Raw genomic sequence first — 22,729 nt, 5'->3', positions numbered from 1 at the left:
ATAGTGAAAGGTCCTCTTTGGATGATCATCATTGCTTGGCTTTATTTTACGTACAACTTCCTGTTCTTCACATGCAACGAATATGTGTAAAACTGCATTTCCCACGATGCATCTCTCTGGGCTCAGTGATGTCTGTACAGGTGCGGATATAGGTGAGGGACAGAGGAAGCAGAGGCCGAGGGTGGGCGGCTTCAAGCAGATGCTGCTATGACATTGTAAACATCACAGATGTGGGCCCTTGACCTGAAAATAAAGCAGATGAACCGTGCAGAAACAGCTTATATTAGTGTTGCATTAATATAAAATACGATTTTTTTTTCTAATACTATTTACTACTAAATACTATTAACTATTTTTACTATTTTATTTGGACAATATTTTTAGGCCCAGTTCACATCTGCTTTCAATATTCTATTTTAAACATGCGGAGGGAAAAGTGCTGCTTGCAGTACTTTTCTCTCCTCGTGTTTCATGCAGGAACCGATCGGAAACCACGCAGACCCCATTATAGTCTATGGGGTCCACGTGTTTTCCCAGGTAACCGCTTTTCTATGCATATAGGTTTCCATTTGGGGGGTCCCCAAGCAGACTCCCTGAATGGAATACCGAACGCAAATGTGAACCGGGCTTCAGAAAATGGAAATCCCCATTAATATATGAGGTAAACAATCCTTCATCCCTATAGAATTTAGCATTTGCTTGTTTGTCAGGTGATCTTTACGTTGCCTAATTTTTGGCAACGTGTGTTCCTAGTAACAATACTGTATATCTTGATCGGCCTGTTAAAGGCATTATCCAGCTTACAAAAATGATCTCCAAATACATCCACAGCAGTGCTACATACTCACTTGTTCCCTTGTGCACGCTGTTATTTGGCCCATATTTTTAACAAAAAAAACTGCATAACCCCCTTTAAGGCTGCGTTCAATTAAAATGGTCGGAGTTTTTGGGTGCAGTAGATGCCGGGAAAAGGGAGGGGGTGTTTTGGTTGTCTGTCTGCCCCTTCCCTGAGCTTGAGGACTGTTTTTCCCCCCACTTGGGATTCAGCCTGGCTTAATATAGGGTATCTGCAGTGCTCATATTAACCCCTTTCCGACGGAACGGGAGCAATGCAGACCCTATATTCAGAAGACCAGGCACTTTCAGACACAGGGATACCTAATGTGTATAATGTGTTTCACAGTAATTTTCTACTATTGTATGTTCTAGGGAAAGGAGTGATTTAGAACTTTTTTTTTTAAAGGTTTTTTTTTTTTTATTCACTATTTTATGGGAGATTCTATACATTACTATTGTGGCTGGTCATAGATCCCCCCCCCCTTCCTAAAAAAATAAAATAATTTTTTTTTTTTTTTTTTCGCTGACTCGACTTTTTCTTTCAGTACAAAAACTGTGCTGAAAAATTCGGCTTATACTCGGGAATGGGAATGGGGTCTTTTGGGATCCATTTGTGTCTGTCATTTCTCTCACCTGTTGCTGTCTGTTTTTCCTTTCTTCTGGTCCTGCCATGAGCCAGCAGAATGGATAGGACAGCACAGATGTAAATACTAGTTGGTTAATGTGTAAATGGGCCTTTAGACAACTGAGTTTAAGGCTGAGTTCAGACGGAGTATTTTGGATTAGAATTTGACGCGGAGGCTGCCTCAGGTTCCGGTCCAAAATATGGGGCAGTCACGGTACTGCGATCCGGATTAGGCCCAAATGAATGGGCCTAGTCGGGAGTGTCTTCAGGTGGATTCACAAGACACAATCCACCTTAAGAATGAGCATATCCATTCTTTTTTCCGGGAACTGGAACAAACAGCTCCCAGAAAAAAGAAACGACCATCTCCCATTGAAATCAATGGGAGCAGTCTTTTTGGTTAGGATTTTGAGGCGAATTCGACCTCAAAATCCTGACCAAAAAACTACGTGTGAATTCAGCCTTAGGTGAGTATTGTATGCTAACAAATATCCTGACTGGTGAAGGGCGAATATCTGTAGTCACAACCATAAGATGTTTCCTTACCAAACAAGCCGAAAGTCACATTACATTGCATACAACAGTTTCCTTTAAACTACATTACAAGAGAAAGGAAATTTTTTAGTTATGTGAGATTTACATAATAACATTGGAAAGCCTGACCACAGCATGAGAATATTACATTAGAAAGATTAACTTCTTTTACCAGCACAAGAACATTACAAGTGCAGTACAACATCTGATACTTTTACCCACAGCTCTAGTTACCACAATGGTTGGACATAAGACAATAAAGGGGGTTGTATAAAAATTGAAGAACAAAAAGAGAGATTTTTGCTACTTCCTAGCATATATGTGTCCCATATTCATAATAGTGTCCTCAATAGTAATAATGCTTTCCTAGTGCGCTCCCATTTATAGTCTCATACCGTATATATCTCCATAGGGCCCCTAATGGTAATTCTAAATATGTAAAGATATTAAAGAAATAAATTCTCACTTGATTCCCATTCAATGCCATCATCTGCCACATGTGATGTCGGAGTCCTAGCTTGGCTCGGGCAATATAATGATATGATTGCAACACCCCCACTATACAATTGGCTGACAATGTAATGTGTAGTGAGACCACCTCCATAATGGAAAGATCTTTGGGGGCTTATTCCCATTGCTCCTGATGTGCTGCACTGTCATATAGGTATACAGTTCCTAGGCCTAGCTCTTCTCTAATTTCCAGCTTCTTACCCACTCGTGGTCTTTGCTCAGCTAGTGTGACCTTTGACCTTCATCCTCCTTTAATACATCCTCTATGTTACTGTATAACTATAACTTGCTGCTCTCATCACATTACTGCATTTTATACCTGTGACTGATTCATGCAGATTTATTTATATTCCTGCTGCCAACACAAGGGACTAGTACCCGGAATAAAATTAGCAACACGTACCTGTTGTGTCACTGCGCTGTCTATATCGATTGTAGACTTTTTCCTTTTAACTCATTGTTTGTTCAATTGTTTTGACTACTTTGACATTTTACAGGTTTATTGCTTCCCAAATTGTAAAGTTCTGCAGAATATTTTATGCACATTAGGTCCCAGCTTTGTCTGTCAGCCTAGCTTAGAGCCTGCAGCTTCCACCCATCGTAAGAGCCAATTTATTTTGGCTGAAGCTTCAGTGGTACAAGCTCTGATCTCTGTTCAGTTTCAACTCCCTTTACATTGACCGACGCAAGCTACTTGTACATTGGGGAGCACTGCCATCATTTTCCCCCTATTAATGTCGTAATTAGGAATGGCGGGGCCGTGTAGTTAACTTTGGATATGGGCCCCCCCGACCAACACGGACGCTGAAGATCTTGATCAGCCGACACCCCCCACATACCTGTGCGCTCTATTAAGCCCCATAGTGGCCCCTGCACACAGTATTATGCCCCATAGTGGCCCCTGCACATACTATTATGCCCCATAGTGGCCCCTGCACACAGTATTATATCCCACAGTGGCACCTGCACACAGAATTATGCCCCATAGTGGCCTCTGCACATACTATTATGTCCAATAGTGGTCCCTGCACACCGTATTATTGCCCCATAGTGGCCCCAGTACACAGTGCTGTGTCCCCAGTACACAGTGTTATGTCCCATAGTGGCCCCTGCACACAGTATTATGCCCCATAATGAACACCCATGAACAATTATTCTACTGCCAGGATCAGTAAGTAAATATGGCCCGTTACCGGCTGGGGTAACTCCAGCCGGTAATGGCCTATTAAAAAAACAAAATGCAGCGGCTGACGCCAGGCCCCTAATGTCCCGGGCCCAGTAGCAGTCGCTACCCCTGCTACCCCGGTAGTTACGCCCCTGCCCCCCATACAGTAGCATTATGATTTGACAGCTCTCCTATCCCCTTTGAGACATAGATTTTCTAGGTGCCACGGGGAATAGGAGAAGTGTTAGGGCCCCTTCACACTACTGATACGCTACCTCAGTGGTTCTCAACCTTTCTAATGCCGTGACCCCGCAATACAGTTCCTCATGTTGCGGTGACCCCAAATCAAAAAATAATTTTGGTGGCTACTTCATAACTGTAAGGGCTAGTTCACACAGGGGGCGGTATAGCGGATTTAGGCACTGAGAGTGACGCGGGGAGCCGCGTCACTCTCGGGTCAAAACACGCTTGCCACGACTGTCGCGGCTTCCCCCCTGGAGTCGGCTCTAATTAATGGGACGACTCGGGAGGTTGCTACCGCCAGGCGGACACCACGGGTCACCGAGCTGTGGAATCCACCTGAAGAAAGGGCAGCCCACTTTTTTTTCCCGTGAGCGTCAGCATGCCGCTCACACAAAAAACAAGCCTGGCGGTCTAAATAGACCTCCATTGTGAGAGGGCGGATTATGACGTGGATTTTGCACCATAATCTGCCCCCTCTGTGCCTGTGTGAACGGGCCTTAATTTTGCTACAACCCATACCTCCCAACTTTTGAAAAGTAGAAAGAGGGATAAAATGTGCGGCGCGCAGAGTGCGCCGCAACAAATTTGGCTCCGCCCACTTTTATGTTGACTCTGCCCATTCTCATTCATTTTTCCCGTGCTCCCACACAGTATAATCCTCCTACAGTCACCCGTAAATTATATGTCCCCCCTCTATCTCTCCCCCAGTTTCATATAACCTCTTCATCTGCCCCGTTTCATGTCCCCTCCATCTCTGCCCCCAGATTCATGTCCCCTCCATCTCTGCCCCCAGATTCATGTCCCCTCCATCTCTGCCCCCAGATTCATGTCCCCTCCATCTCTGCCCCCAGATTCATGTCCCCTCCATCTCTGCCCCCAGATTCATGTCCCCTCCATCTCTGCCCCCAGATTCATGTCCCCTCCATCTCTGCCCCCAGATTAATGTCCCCCATCTTGCTCACACACAGCCTGAACCTCCTATCACACTCACACACAGCCTGAACCCCACTATTATGCTGACACACAGCCTGCATCCCCTCCTATCATACTCACACACTGCTTGCATCCCCTTCCCACCCCTTGCTTACACTTGCTGTCTCCTCCCTCCATCTTACCTCCCAGTCTCCACTCACTGCAGCCTTCTCTTCCTGTGTAACTCGGCACTTTACTGAATAGCTCCTCCCACACCAGAGTCCGATCACATAGGCATGACGTCATCATAGGTCCTTTACCCCACTAGTATCTACCCTGCTGCAAAGGCAGCGCGGCTTCTCAGCGGCTAAAGCCATCGGAAATATGTATTTTCCGATGGCTTTAGGCGACCCCTGTGTTTTGGTCGCTTGACCCCCGCCGGGGTCGTGACCCACAGGTTGAGAACCGCTGCGCTACCTGATTCTGAACATTAAAACACAGTCAGAATCGGCGCATATAAAGCAGATTCCATTCATTTCAATGGGGAGCCGGCATACGAGCGCTCTCCATTGAAATGAATGGGCTGCTTTTTACTCTACGAGCACTCCCACTGAAGTGAATGGGAAGCGCTCACGTGTACGGCTCGCCGTGTGAAGGGGCCCAGCGCTCGGCTCAGTCCGAGCCGTACACGTGAGCGCTTCCCATTCACTTCAATGGGAGCGCTCGTAGAGTAAAAAGCAGCCCATTCATTTCAATGGGGAGCGCTCGTATGCCGGCTCCCCATTGAAATGAATGGGATCTGCTTTATACGCGTTGATTCTGACCGTGTTTTAATGTTCAGAATCAGGCAGCGTATCAGTAGTGTGAAGGGGCCCTTAAAGCATAATGCTACTGTATGGGTAACAGTTATTAGGTAAGGGTCTGATTTTTGGAATTCTCTCCACTCCCTTTTTTTATCCTTGGGCCAAGAGTCCACTCCCACAGTTTCTCAACAGATTGAATTTTGCACAGGTTCTCGTTACCTGATAGCAAAAGGATATGACAAAACCAAACTGGTCCCATTCACCAAGGGGCCAATATCAACTGCCTTCATGATAGATATACAGAGTGCAACATATGCAATGTCTTTACCTAAGTATTATGTGCTTTAGAAAGTTTACATATAGGCCGATGAGAATTGCTATATAGAAATCTTACATAATATTCATTTTCTAAGTCTTATGATGAACCTAACCTATAGGTCAATGTAAGAGACCATAAAAATAATGGATTTGCCTTACATACTGCTGTATAGATCAATTCAAATAGAATTACGTACTCAAAGACACCCAGCTGGGATGTGTGTGAGCATCAAAATCCCACATATAGAGCCCTGTAGTGAGTATTCGGAGGGGAAAAGTGCTTTGGGGGTGTGCCTTAGCTTGCTCCCTGGCTAAGCACTTTTCTCCTTATTTGCATACAAATAAAATTGCACATTTATATGAAAATGGAACTCCAAATCTGAATATAGAGGCATATTTTATAACTTTAGAATCACATCTACAAAGTGTGATTGGTAGATGTATGACCGGTTTACTGCTGACAGACTTCCATTGGTATTTTGCAGTGGACTACATTAGAAATATCAGACCAAACTTTTTTCCACATTATTTGTTCATTATTTTCAATGTGTTATCAGCTAACACTTGTCCAGCTCATAGGTATGTGTTTTCAATATATAGAATTACTTCAACACCAATGTAACAGAAACATATGGTCACAAATATTTTTATCTTCTGTAATACATTTTATATAAAGCATATGGTAAAATAAAGCATATGGTAAAATATCAGAATATACGAGATCTTATGCACTGGAAATGTGAACTCCTCACTCCTCCTCCCTTTTTCCATAGGCTTCTATATGAAGCTGTAATGTAATGTTTCTATATTATTTCTTATATTTCTATTTTTTTTAGCAAAAAGAGTGGCTCATAGATTTTAGAGTGAATGTCAATTTACCAGGGAGGGGTAGGGGGAGACTGAAAAGTGCCAGATAACTGGAGCAATTATGACCATTTGGGGATTCCGTCCACCATTCTGCTTGAAAAATGCGGAGATAAAAGTCCTGCAAGCAGGTTTCAGGTGAATTTTTAGGATAAGCAGGTGTATGTATGTGAGGAGCTATACTATTTCTGGCCATTGGATTTTGTAGTTTAGCAGTTTTTCTCCTCTGGAGGCTTTATTTTTAGTTTGAAGTTCTCCTTAAGCTGGTAAGTAGAGACTAGTTGCCACACATTGCTCACAGTAAGTAGATGAGAATCTGCTTTCTAATTTTCTCTCTCTTACCCAGAAACAACTCCAGGATCATGTAGAAGTACTGACATGCACTGCGGTCAATAATTCTTATTTTTCTGCAGCATGAGTCTAAGGTTAAGGCCCCATGATGCATGCCACAGCTGGCGGATACGCATCACGGTTTTTAATTGCAGTGCTTTTCACGAAAAGTCCACAGAGTTTTCCGCATCAATTATACCTAAAGGGAAAACACCAGCATTTCCGTAGGTATAATTGACACAAAGTTTTTTGAAATCGACACATGTCCGCTGTGGATATTTTTTTGCAATATGTGGATGGGATTAGCCAGAATCCCATCCACTTTGCAGGTACTGTAAAACAGCATGGTTTTACGCTACGTGGGACCCTGGCCTAAACAGGAGTCTTTGCATGCATCTCTTTCAGACCCGGTTCACATCTGCACTTGGTTTTGCAAGCTGCACTCTTCTCTCCGCATGTTTTGTGCGGAAACCACACGGACCCTATTATAGTCTATAGGGCCCGTCGGTTTCCTAAAGTAACCGCTTTTTTATGTGCATAGGTTTCTGTTCGTGGTGTCCCCAAGTGAACTTCCCAAATGGAAACCCAAACGCAGATGTGAACCAGGCCTCAGCTATTGTTCAGTTCATCCTGCCTAAAATATATATTGAGAAGGATAAGCTGTATCAAAGAGTGAAAGTTACTATAGCAGTGCAGGGGAAAGAGAAGTAAAGCCTGTTAAACGAAAAAAAGAAGCATTTTTCTGTGCTAAGGGTCAGTTCACATGTGAACCGTCCGCGCGGGTTTTGACACAGAGAGAGACGCGGCGAACCATCGCGGTCGCGGCTTTCCCGTCCTATGTCGGCTCAAATGAATGAGCCGACACAGGAGGGTGCTGCCGCTAGGCGGAAGCCGCAGCCCATCGCGCCACGGCTTCCGCCTGAAGATAGGACATGTCGCTTCTTTTCTCCGCTAGCAGCAGCCTGCCGCTAGCGGAAAAAAAGAAGCCCGGCGGTCTGCATAGACCACCATTGTAAAGGGGCGGATTTTGAAGCGAAATCCGCTGTCAAAATCCGCCCCTTTGCCCACGTGTGAACTAGCCCTAAGAAATATTACACAGTTTCTTATATCAGCTTGAACTATAAGTTTATGCAAAGAACAGGCCAAGCCATGAACTACAGTATATGTCAACCACTCATTTGAGTGACAAATTACAATATTATAGTCTTTTTTTGCTTTAAAAAAAAACAAACAAAAAAAACAAAAAAAAACCAGGAACTCTACGGACACCTGTTAAGCCTCATGACCGCGTTATAATTGAATGGGATTCCTCAAGGGAAGATTATAGAAGCCATAACGTTAATGTGAACAGACATTTATAGTTACATACTGATATTCATTTTTCTCAGGGAACTCTGCCTCCATTACTTACTATGTCCTGTGATCAGGGGCATAAATACCGGGGAAGCAGCGGAGGCAGCTGCCACAGGGCCCGGAATACTAGGGGGCCCGGTGACAGCTGCTACCACTCTGTATTTATTTATTTTTTTTAAATAGGCTGTTACCTGCTGGTGTAACTCCAGCACGTAACGGGCCCTATTTACTGCAGCACGGGGGGCTGCCTGGAGATGGAGAGGAGCTGTCTCCTCCACAGTCCATCTTTTGACAGTAAGTCAAATTGCTGCCTTTACTACTGCACCCAAGCAGGGGCCGCCCAGGACTTGCATAGTGACAGCGGGCAGGAGAAACTTCTATCTCCTGCCCGCAGTCCCCAGGCCCTGTGCCGGCATCTATACTAGTAGATAGAAGGACCTGGGACGTGACGTCATAATGACGTCATCAAAGGTCCTTTAATCTACTAACACAGACTGAGTGTCTTTTGTGGGCGGAGCTTCCCGGATTGTACAGGTCAGTGTACAATGGGGGAATGGGATATACATGAGTCCCCCTTTGACAACAATAACAAAGGATTAAGTCCCGCCCTTCCTATTTCCGGTCGAAGATCTCTTTCCGGTTTTGAGAGTTTGCCATGTCTAGCAGGGGTATAGGCATACTGTTTCGTGGTTACGACGAGCCTGCTGCAGAACCTCATTTGCTGAATGCTATACAGTATATATATTCATTTGCCGAATGCTATATATATGTATAGCATTCGGCAAATGAACACTGATTCTGCAGCAGGCACGTCCTTGCTACAGGCAGGCAAGAGTTTTTCTCATTGGAATGAATAGTCCGATGTTAGACTCCGCCTCCTCAGACGAGCCTCTGGCAGAACCAGCGTTGATTGGCCAAATCACTGGCAACTGGCCAATCAACGCTGGTCTATTCATTTCAATGAGAAAAAGTCAACTGGTAACAGCATACTTACCTGCTTGTAGCAAGGACGAGCCTGCTACACAATCAGCCTTCATTTGCCGAATGCTATACACTGTATAGCATTCAGAAAATGAGGTTCTGCAGCAGGCTCGTCGTAACCCGAGGACCATACCCTGAAGTACATACCCAGCCCTGGTTAATTCACTAAGGAACAGGAAGTCTTCTTGCCGCCCTTCCATTGCGCATGTGCCAACCGGAAGTTCGCAGGGGGACTCATGTATAGGCTGTGAGGAAGAGGGGTACATAGGTGTGCAGGCTGTGTGTGAGAAAGTCTGCACCCCCATTCCTTCCTTTCTCACATACAGCCTGCACACCTATGTACCCCTCCTACTCAGAGTCTGCACCCCCCCATTCTGCCCTATGTGAACAAGAGGGGTACATGGGCGTGCAGGCTGTGTGTTAGCAATGAGGGTGACCTGGGGGCGCAGGCTGTGTGTGAGAAAGAAGGGGGAATGGGGGTGCAGGCTGTGGGTGAGCAAGAGTGTGATGGAATGGGGGGTCCCCCCTCCAGATCACCCTCTTGCTCGCACACAGCTTGCACCCCCATTTCCCCTCTTGCTTATATACACCCTGCACCCCACGTCACCCTCTTATTCACAAACAGCCTGCACGCCCATGTACCCCTCTTGGAGGGGGCCCCATGTCAAAAGTTCGCAACAGGGCCCTGCCATTCCTAGTTACGCCACTGCCTGTGATTGTCTTAATAAATAAAGCGGTGTACAATGGCTCCCCATATTAGAAGGGAGTATTAATTGTTCCTCTAATATAATATAAAGCTCCCCCTAGCAGTAAGACCATTACAATGCACTATACCCTAAGCAAAGAACAGGCAGCCACCTAACAGTCCCATAAGCTGAAGTCTTTAGCCATGGTAAGTACATAGCCTCTGAAATTCTTAATTCTGCAAAAGGTATGTTAAATGTCCTGTATAGTATATTTCCTCATCTGATGTATTGTATGAATGAAAAATATAACATGACGAGCACAATACAGCTGAGACTTTTAGGAAAACATGGACTACTTTAGATATATACAATTCTTGTCCTGAATTTAAGTCATGTTGAAAGCTAGTTCTGTTTGTCAATAGTAAAAACCCTACGGACCTGATGTCCCTGAATAAACCTCTCATGTGGAAAGGAGTTTCAGACGCTGTATGTCTGATGTACGGCCTGATGTACAGAGTTTCTATAATTTTGGTCATACAATTTATTATATAAATATATATATATATATATATATATATATATATATATATATATATATACATATATACTTTAAAAAATAAAAGTAATTATTTTTGGGAATTGGCAAAACTAAGCAAATGAAAAATTTTTTGGTGTGACCAATTCTTGTATATACACTCTTACACAGTTTCTGAAGAAATTCAGCAGGGAGTTTGTTCCAAACATCTTAGAGAACTAACCACAGATCTTCTGTGGATGTAAATGTCTTCAAATCCTTATGTGTCTTTATGTTATCCCAGACAGACTAGATGTTGAGATCAGGGCTTTGTGAGGACCATATAATAATTTTCAGTACTCTTCCTCTACAGGGTCACACAAAATATTGATTTGAAATTATTTTTATTTGTGCAAGGTCTTGCTGGACAATCTGTTCTCTGCTTATATATGCGAAAGGTCTGGCTGGCAATATAAGCCTTCATACCCAGTGTCCTATACCTGGACTGCAGGTATGATGCAGCTAAACAGATCCCTGACCCAGAAAAAGAGAGATCTGAGCTCAGTCAAGAATATTTTCTTATTGTTTGAGACTAATATCCCATCAGCTATAACACAAAGAGCTTGTGACAAGTATATAGGAGTGCATAGTGATCTTCCATTATATACTGTAGAGGTTAAAGAACCTCTCAGTGCCTGTAGTGTACAGAAGAAGCTGTCTGCAGATGGGTAGAGGCTGTGAGAAGAAATCAGCCCCTCGCCACTCTCTATTCCCTTTGTCACTCACTATGAACCTGTCTTAAAGAGGTTGTCAGACTTATGCTTTTTATGGCCTATCCTTTAAGTGTAAAGCTAGCTATGGATGGAACTCACCTAGTAACAGGGAGTGATCCGCAAATTATCTAGAAGGGAGACCCCTATTGGTAGCAACTTTAGAAAGGTTTTCAGGCAGAAAGCAGCAACATTTTTATAGATGACGTTTCGTGACCTTTCATGTCCTCTATGATATGACATATTATTTATGCCCCTCCTTTACTGTGCAAGACTATAGAAATGCACCATCATGGGGCTGTGAGGCTGGACCCTCTGTCACTGCAGTGATATCAGAAGCCAATAGTAACAACACTGATATCTCTGGTCTTCTTTAACCCATTTATGGCAAGAGTTCCATTATTGGAACGGCATCCTGGTGAGAATTTATAAACCTCTGGCATACATGGGTTATAGAAGGTGCATTACATTTCGGTCTAGAATCACATGCTCTATTAAATAAGACTAAATTGTCAGAAAACTTAGTGACCATTTAATTGTGTTAATTGGCAACTATTATTTTTGAAAGCATTCGTACTTCACAGCATTGTCGCCATTGCCTAAAACTTTTGCAGGACATATAATCTGGCTAATTGATAAAGGATGTGACTGTGGGATCCCCTCTGTTAACTTCGAATGTCTTAATAAGGTTTAATGGGTTCTGTAAGGCAGATAATCCCGTTAACTCATTTTCTTCTGCTTAAAACCACATTTTCATGTACGAGTATCCTTTGTGGTGTCAGGCTGTGAATACAGTAAATTTAATGTTCAGAAATGTATCTTCAAAAAACTCCAAGTCTGTATAAGCAGATGCAATGTCACTAACAGTACATAAGTGTTAATGACTTCCCATACTAATATGCACTCTCAAATCTTAATGTAAAATGAAAGTGCAGGTTGCATTAAGGATTTTTCCAATAAGTGTAATAATATTTTACTTGTAAATTATCATTCTCCCGAGAGGGTATATGTTGAGATGGAGGGAATGGATGTTTAGTGTTTTCTCTTAAAATGTGCTGTATGCATTACAAACACTCTTGAGACAAGGCTGGAGAGTTAATTCTCTGTTCTTAAGTTTTAGATATGAATAAAACAGTAGGACATCCTTAGCACACTGTTAGGGCATTTTGAGTGATGTAACCTTGCTCTGCATTCACACCACAGTGGTGGACATAGTGTTGGATTCACCTGTATAGTGGCCTCAGTGCTAGTCATTGAGGATCTATTTGCCTTATGCACCACCTTGTGAATTTGTCCACTGCTTGGATTTTGTATCTTGACTAAGTTTTCATTCTGTGCCCACCTGTGCCTGTATTCAGCAGACCCTGTAGCACGGTTCTTGGTTCTGTACCCTGGAGACTTTACCTAGACTCGAATTAGAACCTCTTGAGAATCGGCTGCACAACATCAGTGGCCTGGTTATCTTCTTAGTGGTTGTTCTCTTCTGGTGGACTCTACTGTCTTCCCCATATATCCTAAACGTCTGCAACCAAAAGTCTAGACCCTGTCCTGTTCTGTTTAGCTCTATGGCTGTACTCCAAATCACAAATGCAAAACTCCTAGGTCTGTGCCTTTATATTGTGAGAATGAAGCCACTAAAACTCAGCTTTCCACAGCCTCCGCTCCACTGTCCAGTATTTTAAACCCATATCTGGTCATTATCTTAAATCTTCACGGTTAGAACCAATATATGTTTACCCTGATCCAGTTTTATACCTGCACCTATTTTTGCCAGTTTTTGAATACCTGTATAACATGTTTATTGGTACTGAATCGAACTTATGCCTGGACTATGATGTTGTTTAAAGACTGAACCTTCTGTTTTGCACATCACTTTTCGTAAGCTTTTGGCATACTCTTATCCAACAGCAACTGTACCTCCATAACCCATTGGTGGTTGAGCTATTTGACCTACTATAAGAGTCAGACCTCCATGATTTTCTTTTTTTCAGTCTCTGACAGTAATTTAACATAAAACAAGGAGTAGTACTCGCCTTCCTACTTTGCCACTACTCCATTGCAGATACATACTAATACATCATACAGGGAAAGAAATGTACTACTGAAAGAGAATAGAGAGGAAGTAAAAGAAAAAAAAATACATCATCTTTGTGTTAATGGAGCTTGTGGCTCAGTCAGTAGGGAAACCAGTTTGCGATAATAATTATTTGCTTTGTCCAAACAGTTATTGTTCAATGCAAATAATAATAAAAAAACATAGACATTACAAGTACATATTTCTAATAAAAACTCCAAATATCTGCTGTATTTTGGTTAAATCTTTATGCATACGGACAGCCTAGGAATTATCCCAGGGTGCCACACATCAAGTAACAGGACTCACTGAACAATATGTTAAAGAGGACCTTTTACCATCTCTGCCAACTTTAACACTTTATCTTTTTCAATAAGTGTTGCTCCACTGATTCCAATGCCCTTGAATCCCCCCCCCCTGCAGTTCCTGAGCAATCGTTTCTTTTAGTTCCAGCATCCAGCTGTCAAGTAGGGGGGCTGACAAGCAACGGAGAGCTCCTCAGATAGGGGAGGGGGGAGGTGAGAGCTCCGGGATTACTGTGCTGTCTATCTTCAGCTTTTCCACTTATCAGCTGGCTGTAATTGAATTTGGCTGATAAGGGCTGAGATAAGGAGTCTGTTACCTCTGTATGTAATGCAAGCTGACTCAAATCCAGCTCTGCTACATCAGTTTCCGCACCAGCTTTATACTGTGGTAATCAGTGGCGTAACTAGGAATGGCGGGGCCCCGTGGTGAACTTTTGACATGCCCCCCCCCAACCGACACCGACGTCGAAGACCTCGACCGACCCCCTCCTCCGCACTCTATGTCCCTTAGTAAGCCCTGCACACAGTATTATCCCCCATAGTGGCCCCTGCACACAGTATTATCCCCCATAGTGTCCCCTGCACACAGTATTATCCCCCATAGTGTCCCCTGCACACAGTATTATCCCCCATAGTGGCTCCTGCACACAGTATTATGTCCCTTACTGGCCCCTGCACACAGTATTATGTCCTTTACTGGCCCCTGCACACAGTATTATGTCCCTTACTGGCCCCTGCACACAGTATTATCCCCCATAGTGTCACCTGCACACAGTATTGTCCCCCATAGTGTCCCCTGCACACAGTATTATCCCCCATAGTGGCTCCTGCACACAGTATTATGTCCCTTACTGGCCCCTGCACACAGTATTATGTCCTTTACTGGCCCCTGCACACAGTATTATGTCCCTTACTGGCCCCTGCACACAGTATTATCCCCCATAGTGGCCCCTGTACACAGTATTATACCCCATAGTGGACACCCATAAACAATTATTATACTCTGGGGTCTTTTCAGACCCCAGAGTATAATAATCGGAGACCCGGGGGGATAAAAACATAAAAAATTACTGTTTCTTACTTGTCCCCGGCTCTTACACGGTCTTCTCTGCTGGCGTCCTTATGAAATGACGTCAGACGTCACATGACCCGGGACGCAGGCCGGGTTCATGTGACGTCAGAGACATCAGAAAGGAGGCCTGGCAGGATCGTGGAGAGGTAAGTAACACTGTTTGTTATGTTCCCTTACCTGCGGTGTCACTTACTGATCCCGGCCCAGCCAGGATCGGCAAGTGAATAGGGGCCCTAACAACGGCCTATTTAAAAAAAAAACAAAATGCAGCGGTAGCGGCTGTCACCAGGCTCCCTAATGGCCCGGGCCCCGTGGCAGCCGCCTCTGCTGCCTCTATGGTAGTTACGCCCCTGGTGGTAATGCATTTACAACTAATCCCTCATTACTGACTGCAAACATAGCAGATAGCAGAGCAAGTGAAACCCCGCCCACCAATGTGCCGAGAAATCCAGGAAGTGAAAAGAGCACAGAGCCCTGCAGGCTGCAGAACAAGAGTTATGGGAATACCCCTTTAAAGCACAAAATCATGTTACTGTATATTTTATAACATTAGGTATATAACATTAGTATAATCCTGTATATTGTTTGATAATTTTCTCAGCTGTATTAATATATTTGATGTCTTCTGTTATCTCCTTTTGACTATTTTGTAGCTGTCACACATGATTATTTTGATCTTCTAGAACAGTTGTCATGTTATGATGCTGTACAGAAAGTGCAGACAGTGTAATTGCTTTCAGGCAGATTCTAGAAAGAGGCCACAAACTCATTCTGAGATATGTGGAGGAGATGTATTCTTTGTCTTTGGCAAAATCAAACAAATAAAGAGCTTTGACACTTGCTTGGTGCTTCAAGAAGACAATGGGCCCGTATCACATTTGTAGTAGTAGTGTCTATGGTATACAGTACCTGGATGACACTCTAGTGTCTGTTGTCCACTGTATGTCCTCAGCACAGTTGGAAAGAATGATGTGGCTAGAAAAGTTAGTTACATCTGTGTTTGCCAAATGGTTGTATTCAAGGGAATGTACGTGATATTGTTGAAATGACATGATCTAGGCCCAACAGAGGTTATTTCCATGGTCAATGATCAATTTATACAGAACATCCATAAGGATGTAGCAAAATGTAACCTAAAGGGAATAAGTCATCAGAATCCAACATATCAACCTAGCCCCACAGATAGTCACCTGCATCAAACGGCTTTTTCCTCTTGTGAATTAGTGTCTCAACTGGGAAAAATGAAAATGAATTCCTCTTCATTTTCTGCCACCAGAATTTCTGCCGGATACTGATGCAGTATCAGCATTCCGTCGTGGCATCCCACTCCTGGTTAGGCCCAGATGAATGGGCCTAATCAGGAGGGAGTTTCGAGCTGGAGAATCCACAACAAGATTGAGTAGGACGCTTCTTTCTTCCGCATCCTTCTGGGATCTCTGCCACCCATTGAAAACAACGGGAGGTGGATTCTGGGAGGAATCTGCTCCAGATTCAAGGGCAATATCCCAAATCCATGGCAAATTCCTCCATGTGAACACACCCTCTTTGAGATATCGCTGTTTTTGCCAATATGCAAATTAGCTCTTTGGAGCAGCGAGAGCATTGCTACTTACCTTTTGGGAGCAATGGCAACACTCTTCTTCCAAAGAGCTCTCTTCCATATTTGGTAAAATACGATGTTATCTTGGCAACAACAGTTCATAAAGGGAAATCACTGATTAGTTCAGTTGCTCCTCTCCTACCTGGGTTGATATGCTGGTTTATAGTGACAGACTCCCTTTAAAAGTTGTGAAACTACAGACACAGCTCCTTTGCACAGGATATTGTCAAGTGTCAGGTCACTGAGGGTCCAGTCACTGGAGCCCCCTGCAGTCAGGAGAAGAGGAAATAAAAATCCCTCAGAATCCTGCCAGTGAATTAAATGCCAGTGCACTTGCTTAAGTAGTGCTCCATTCACTTCTATAGGACTGCCATCTCCAGCAGCCCCAAAGAAGAGAATGGAGAAGAGTTTGTTCCCTGTTCTCCCGATTGCTGCAGGTTCCAGCAGTCAGATCCCAAGTGACCTAACATTTATCCCCTACCCTGTGGATAGGGGATGTGTCTGTAATGGCTCCTTTAAAGCTTTCAAATGCTGTGGCACAAAGGGTTAATTTGACTCTTCCAGTGTCTATGCTGTGTTCTGTGACAGTATGCTGCAGCAGGTTACAGGGTCAGTTAATGTTAAACTTTGTTATTGTATCCATGTAATTTGCTATTTGTGAATCAACCTTTCAAAAGTTTGTGTCATCATTACAAGTGGCAAAAACAAAACTGATATACATTTAAGATTATCTTTGTAAACTATTGATTATTATTTTTAAAAAGGGACTCCGCACAAATATTGCAATTACCTGCTTGCAACAGCTCCCCCTGGTGTTCAAAATGTATTGGACTGTGCATGTCATTTAAATGAGCATTTTATAAGTTAAATAACAAGTTTTGGGCAACTAGAAAGGGGAGGTTTTTAACTGTTACAGTGCATCCAGTTAACAATATTGATATAGACGATGCAATAAAAATTCAATAAAATAATAAGTTAGCTTTATTCTTCTGGACACATTAGTCTTCCAGATTTTTTTGTCTACTCACTTTTGCTGCATATAATAACTCCACATACCGTGCCCCTGAATAAAAGATATTGTGTCCTAATTTAATGATGATCGGTCCCTTTAAATCCTGACTATGTTGGCAAAACTATATAAAAAATAAGAGTAAATCACAGAGGTAAACCCTTCTACATATTTGTATAACCGTATAACTTCTTATATTGGTGACCACTTTATCTATACATACAGTAAGTGTTCCAGTTATTCTATGCAAGAGTTCGGATCTTTCATGATACCGCCAGATAGTGAGCTGATAATCATGAGTATAGGGCAGAAAGTTTTTACTACTGGCAAAACCCCAAGTCAAATATAACTTTAATGTAAAGCTATGAAACCCCTTTTAAGAACATTGCTTTACTTTTCCAGTCTCTTCCCATATTGCTTTGAATCATTAAGACCAATTTGCTGTTTTTCCTTTTGCTTTACTGGTCGATGTGGTTTAATACATTATTATCTTCTGTATATACTGGCACTGTATACTGTTCATGTATTTGTATATGTCATTAAGATAAAAGCAAGTGTTGCAAGTACATTAGCCTTAGCAATAATCTTGAAATCTTTTATCTCTTTGATATTTAGGATTGATATCTTCAAGTATGTCATCTATGGGATAGCAGCTGCCTTCTTTGTCTACGGCATTTTGCTGATGGTAGAAGGATTCTTTACAACTGGTGCCATTAAGGATCTCTATGGGGATTTCAAAATCACAACTTGCGGTAGATGTGTGAGCGCATGGGTATGTCCCTTTTCTGTTCTGTATATGTGAAAAGTCTAGATTTGTTGTATTAAGGTGTGAAAACATACTTACATGTATAGTATAACTCTGGAACCTGGACATGAATAACTCATAACCTTGATGTACTATTGGACTTTTATATGGCTCTCACCCATGGTCAAACCTTCAAACATGACTTTAAACTTTCATATACCTGGCCAAAATACACTCTAGAACCTACGAGGCTGTACTGTTCCTCCGTGTGCCCCAGCTTTCATACAGAAAAATGCTGAGGTTTTTTTTCTATTCTGTATAAATATTACAGAACCGTTCTTCCCTACAAGCAGTGATTAGGAGCACCATATGGTGGTTCAGGTATTGCCTACGGCTATTTCTACTTCCAGGGAATTTCCCTGAACACGTATAAAAATTCCCATATTGGACTGGACTTTTTTTTTTTAACAATTATAAGCCTGCTTTATACTATAAGAGAGGAGACACTATGCTATACTATACTATATCATACCATAATATACCATGCCATACCATACTATACTATACCATACCTTACTATAATATAGTATACCATACCATACCATGCTATACTATACCATACCTTACTATAATATACTATACCATACCATACTATACCATACGATATCATAACATACTATACCATACCAAACCATACTATACTATACTAAACCATAAGTGTCAGACAAAAATATAGGGCAATTTTAGGTAGTATTATCAAAACCATCCACATTGGCCTACAGGCCCACTACCACATAAAAGACAACATTATTGTAAAAAAATATAAATTTATTGAAAAAATACATAAATAAATAATAATATAAGTTCAGAGGTAATTGGTGCAACCAGCAATAGATGCGATGAAATACATACTAATAGGCTTCCATGGGGTAATATGCTTTATAATTAGTCAATGCAATATTCAATGAAGAAGATACTCCATAGAAGTGGGTATCATTTGCTATATATGAGTATACAAGAGCTTTGAATCACTAAAAATTCTTACTAGAAAGCCAATGTGTTTACACTTAATGTTACAGACATAATATTGCAGACATAAAGAAAAGCATGTGAGCTACTTTGAACATTAGCTGTACGTATATCATGCACCGATACGCGCGTATCGGTGCATGATATACGTACAGCTAATGTTCAAAGTAGCTCACATGCTTTTCTTTATGTCTGCAATATTATGTCTGTAACATTAAGTGTAAACACATTGGCTTTCTAGTAAGAATTTTTAGTGATTCAAAGCTCTTGTATACTCATATATAGCAAATGATACCCACTTCTATGGAGTATCTTCTTCATTGAATATTGCATTGACTAATTATAAAGCATATTACCCCATGGAAGCCTATTAGTATGTATTTCATCGCATCTATTGCTGGTTGCACCAATTACCTCTGAACTTATATTATTATTTATTTATGTATTTTTTCAATAAATTTATATTTTTTTACAATAATGTTGTCTTTTATGTGGTAGTGGGCCTGTAGGCCAATGTGGATGGTATACTAAACCATACTATACCATACCATATTAAACTATACTATACCATACCATACTACACTATACCATACTATACAATATCATACCATATCATACTATACTATACTATACCATAATATCCTATACTATATTATACCATACTATACTGTACCATACTATACCATATCATACCTTACTATACCATACCGTACTATACTATACTATACCATATCATACCATACTATACCATACCATACTATACCATACCATGCTGTACTATTGGGCACTCACTGCCTACACTGTACAGTATCCATAAAGTGCACATATGACAGTCATGGTTCTTATTATTAAATATTTGATGTTTGATGTTTTTTTAGAAAACAAGTCTATGGCATAAAAATGTATTTTTGTATATATTTGCATATTTTATGTTGGTATTTGTCTTAAGAAAGACAAGGCAAATAAAGTTCACTTTGATCTGTCAAGCGGACACCAATTGTGTACCAACTACACCAAGTTTTTGGCATAGGGCCTAAGCGCAGTGTGAATCTAGCTTTATGTTGTTTATGTTGTTCCTAAATGATAACTCAAACAACTCTCTAAATAGTGTTAAAAATCCTCTACAATTTTGCTGTTGTAATCTTTTCAACTCCTCATATAGCTGGTTGTGCTGCTGCTTGTGAAACTGACTTGGCAGCTCACCGCTCCTAGCAGCTGGCAGCTCAGGGCGGACGGATGTCATCTGCTCACTACCACCCTCTGCTGTCAGAGTCCTATAGTGATGGAGAAAATAATAAGAATGGGGTAGAGATTGTATACATCAGAGTAAGCTGTATTATAAGGGAAGGGGGGAGATCGTATGGATGATATGAGCATAGAGAAAACAGTGATCCATAGTTTCCAAACAAACCAAGAGCTATCTGAAAAATAATCTAAATGCAGGCCAATATTTACAATTCAAATATATAATAAAATATATGGAAAATTTTAATACATGCAGATAAATGCACATTTTTAACATATAAAAGAGTGATATCAATATGTTACAATGACATATATGGTACCCGCCATACAGTTACAGTGCCCCCAGACAGTTGCCCTTAATACAGTGGTAACTACAGTGCCCCCCTCTCCAAACATGGCAAGCATTGTCTATAAATAAGACCGTGTCCCCAAGTAATCTGAGGGGCAGTGAGGCTGCCTCATGTTGGTTGCACTTGTTATATGAAACCCTTAATATGGCAGAGTCTTCAAGGTGGGGAGATCAAACACAAAGGAAACCTCAGTGTAGAGAGAGCAGAGAGAACTTAGAGCAGAATCTGCCTTGTAAGATGGAAGCAATAATACATAACGGCAGCATTAGTATCTTTGTTGCCACAGGGCACAGAACATCATGCAGGGCTGTATAATAAAGGGTATGAAGTTCCAGAATAAAGCTAGTGTAGCAGCATTGTGGATGCAAAGAATATACATTCAGGATGTATTACTGGGAGGGACACACATGAGATGAGTTTCAAACTAGTAGGTGGTTGTAAACTGCTTATTTGGGGTCTGAAAATAAATTGAAATATCTAAAGATGATGAATAACCTGTAAAAATCAGGTATCCCTAGTCTTTTGTGATATTGATCGCTTTCCTTTAGGACAAGCCATCATTATTAGATTTAAAGGGTTTCAACAGCTGGGACCCTCACAGATCAGCTGTACCATGGCCGTGTGACTCTTAGCAATGTATAGGTACTGAAGTCTATGAGACAGCACTGCAGCACCTGAAGTTGCTTCTACACTTTGTATGGCGAGGGAGCAGCATGGCTCCTGGCATATAAACATTACCAGGAGCTGTGCTGGAAAGCTGATTTGCAGAGGTCCCAGCTATTGAACCCCCATAGATTTAAGGATAGGCCATCAATATACTGTTCTAAATGGTTCCTAAACAATCTAGAAAACATTGGCTAAGAATACTAGCTACAGTAAAGCAATGTCGTTGAAAGTCATATACTAGATCACCCTATAGCTGTCATTGATCACTGTTGCCATTTGCCATAAATGTTTTGTGAACATTATCTTTAATCTAATAGATTTTCTGCTGTAGTCAGACACCTCACAGGAGTTAATGTGACGGAGGAATTCTTCACTAATAAAGTGTGAAAGGTTTTTATTAACACTATAGTAATTGGTGCCAAGTACTGTCAGCTGATAGGCAGCAGATTCTAATTAGCAGGAGGACAGATGGAACTCAGGAAATAACCCTTATAGGATCCATTTGGCTTCTATACACCCTAATAATACATGATTTGTGCAGCAGTCTGCGAACTTGGGAAATAGTCAGGCACATATTTAAGTACATTACCTGGATTTCCTGAAAAACTAGCTCAATGTGCACTTGAAGGGGGTTTAGATCTGGTACAATGAAAAGGTTCCTAATGTATATTCTTCATCTATTACTAGTATCAGTAAGAAAGAGGAAGGGTGACCTTTTATACATACACTCTGTGGGGCTGAATATATCCTGATTTTACTATGAGGATTCTTAAGAGAAATCAGATTTATTTTACTACTGTATAGTATTGTGACCACTCCATAGTCTCCTAATACCATGCAGTGTCCTATTCAATAAATGCCTTCTCCTTACAGAAACCATTCAGTGTTGTAGCTTTATTCAGTGCTTCCCTATTGATCCTGTCTTACATTTTTGTTTTACTATTTTTCTCATGATTTTTTATTTTTTTTTTGGTCTGATTTTCTACCAGTGAACTGTATTGTGGGGATAAAGGGGTTATCAAGCGTTATACATTTTTTTAATTAAACAGTTGATACATTGTATAAAATAATAAAGGGTGTGATAGTCCTGTGCCGGCGCTTGCCTGGTCACTCTTCTGTCTCTGCTCCCCCAACTCCATAGATGTGGTATTATAACACATCTGGAAAACAGAGACCGGGACCAACAATC

General features: G+C 41.7%; 1 protein-coding gene across 1 annotated transcript in view; it reads left to right on the top strand.

The window, feature by feature from the left end:
- The window catches only part of GPM6A (glycoprotein M6A), a 127,322-nt gene that overhangs the window by 79,527 nt on the left and 25,066 nt on the right, over nucleotides 1-22,729 (top strand). Inside the window, exon 3 of the mRNA XM_075258477.1 lies at nucleotides 18,121-18,277. Coding sequence (XP_075114578.1) covers nucleotides 18,121-18,277 — 157 coding nt within the window. The remainder of the gene's footprint in view (nucleotides 1-18,120; nucleotides 18,278-22,729) is intronic.

The sequence above is a fragment of the Leptodactylus fuscus genome, chromosome 1 (assembly GCF_031893055.1).
Source record: "Leptodactylus fuscus isolate aLepFus1 chromosome 1, aLepFus1.hap2, whole genome shotgun sequence".
NCBI lineage: Eukaryota > Metazoa > Chordata > Amphibia > Anura > Leptodactylidae > Leptodactylus > Leptodactylus fuscus.
Note: the sequence above shows the minus strand (reverse complement) of the source record. Positions and strands in the feature narration are given on the sequence as shown.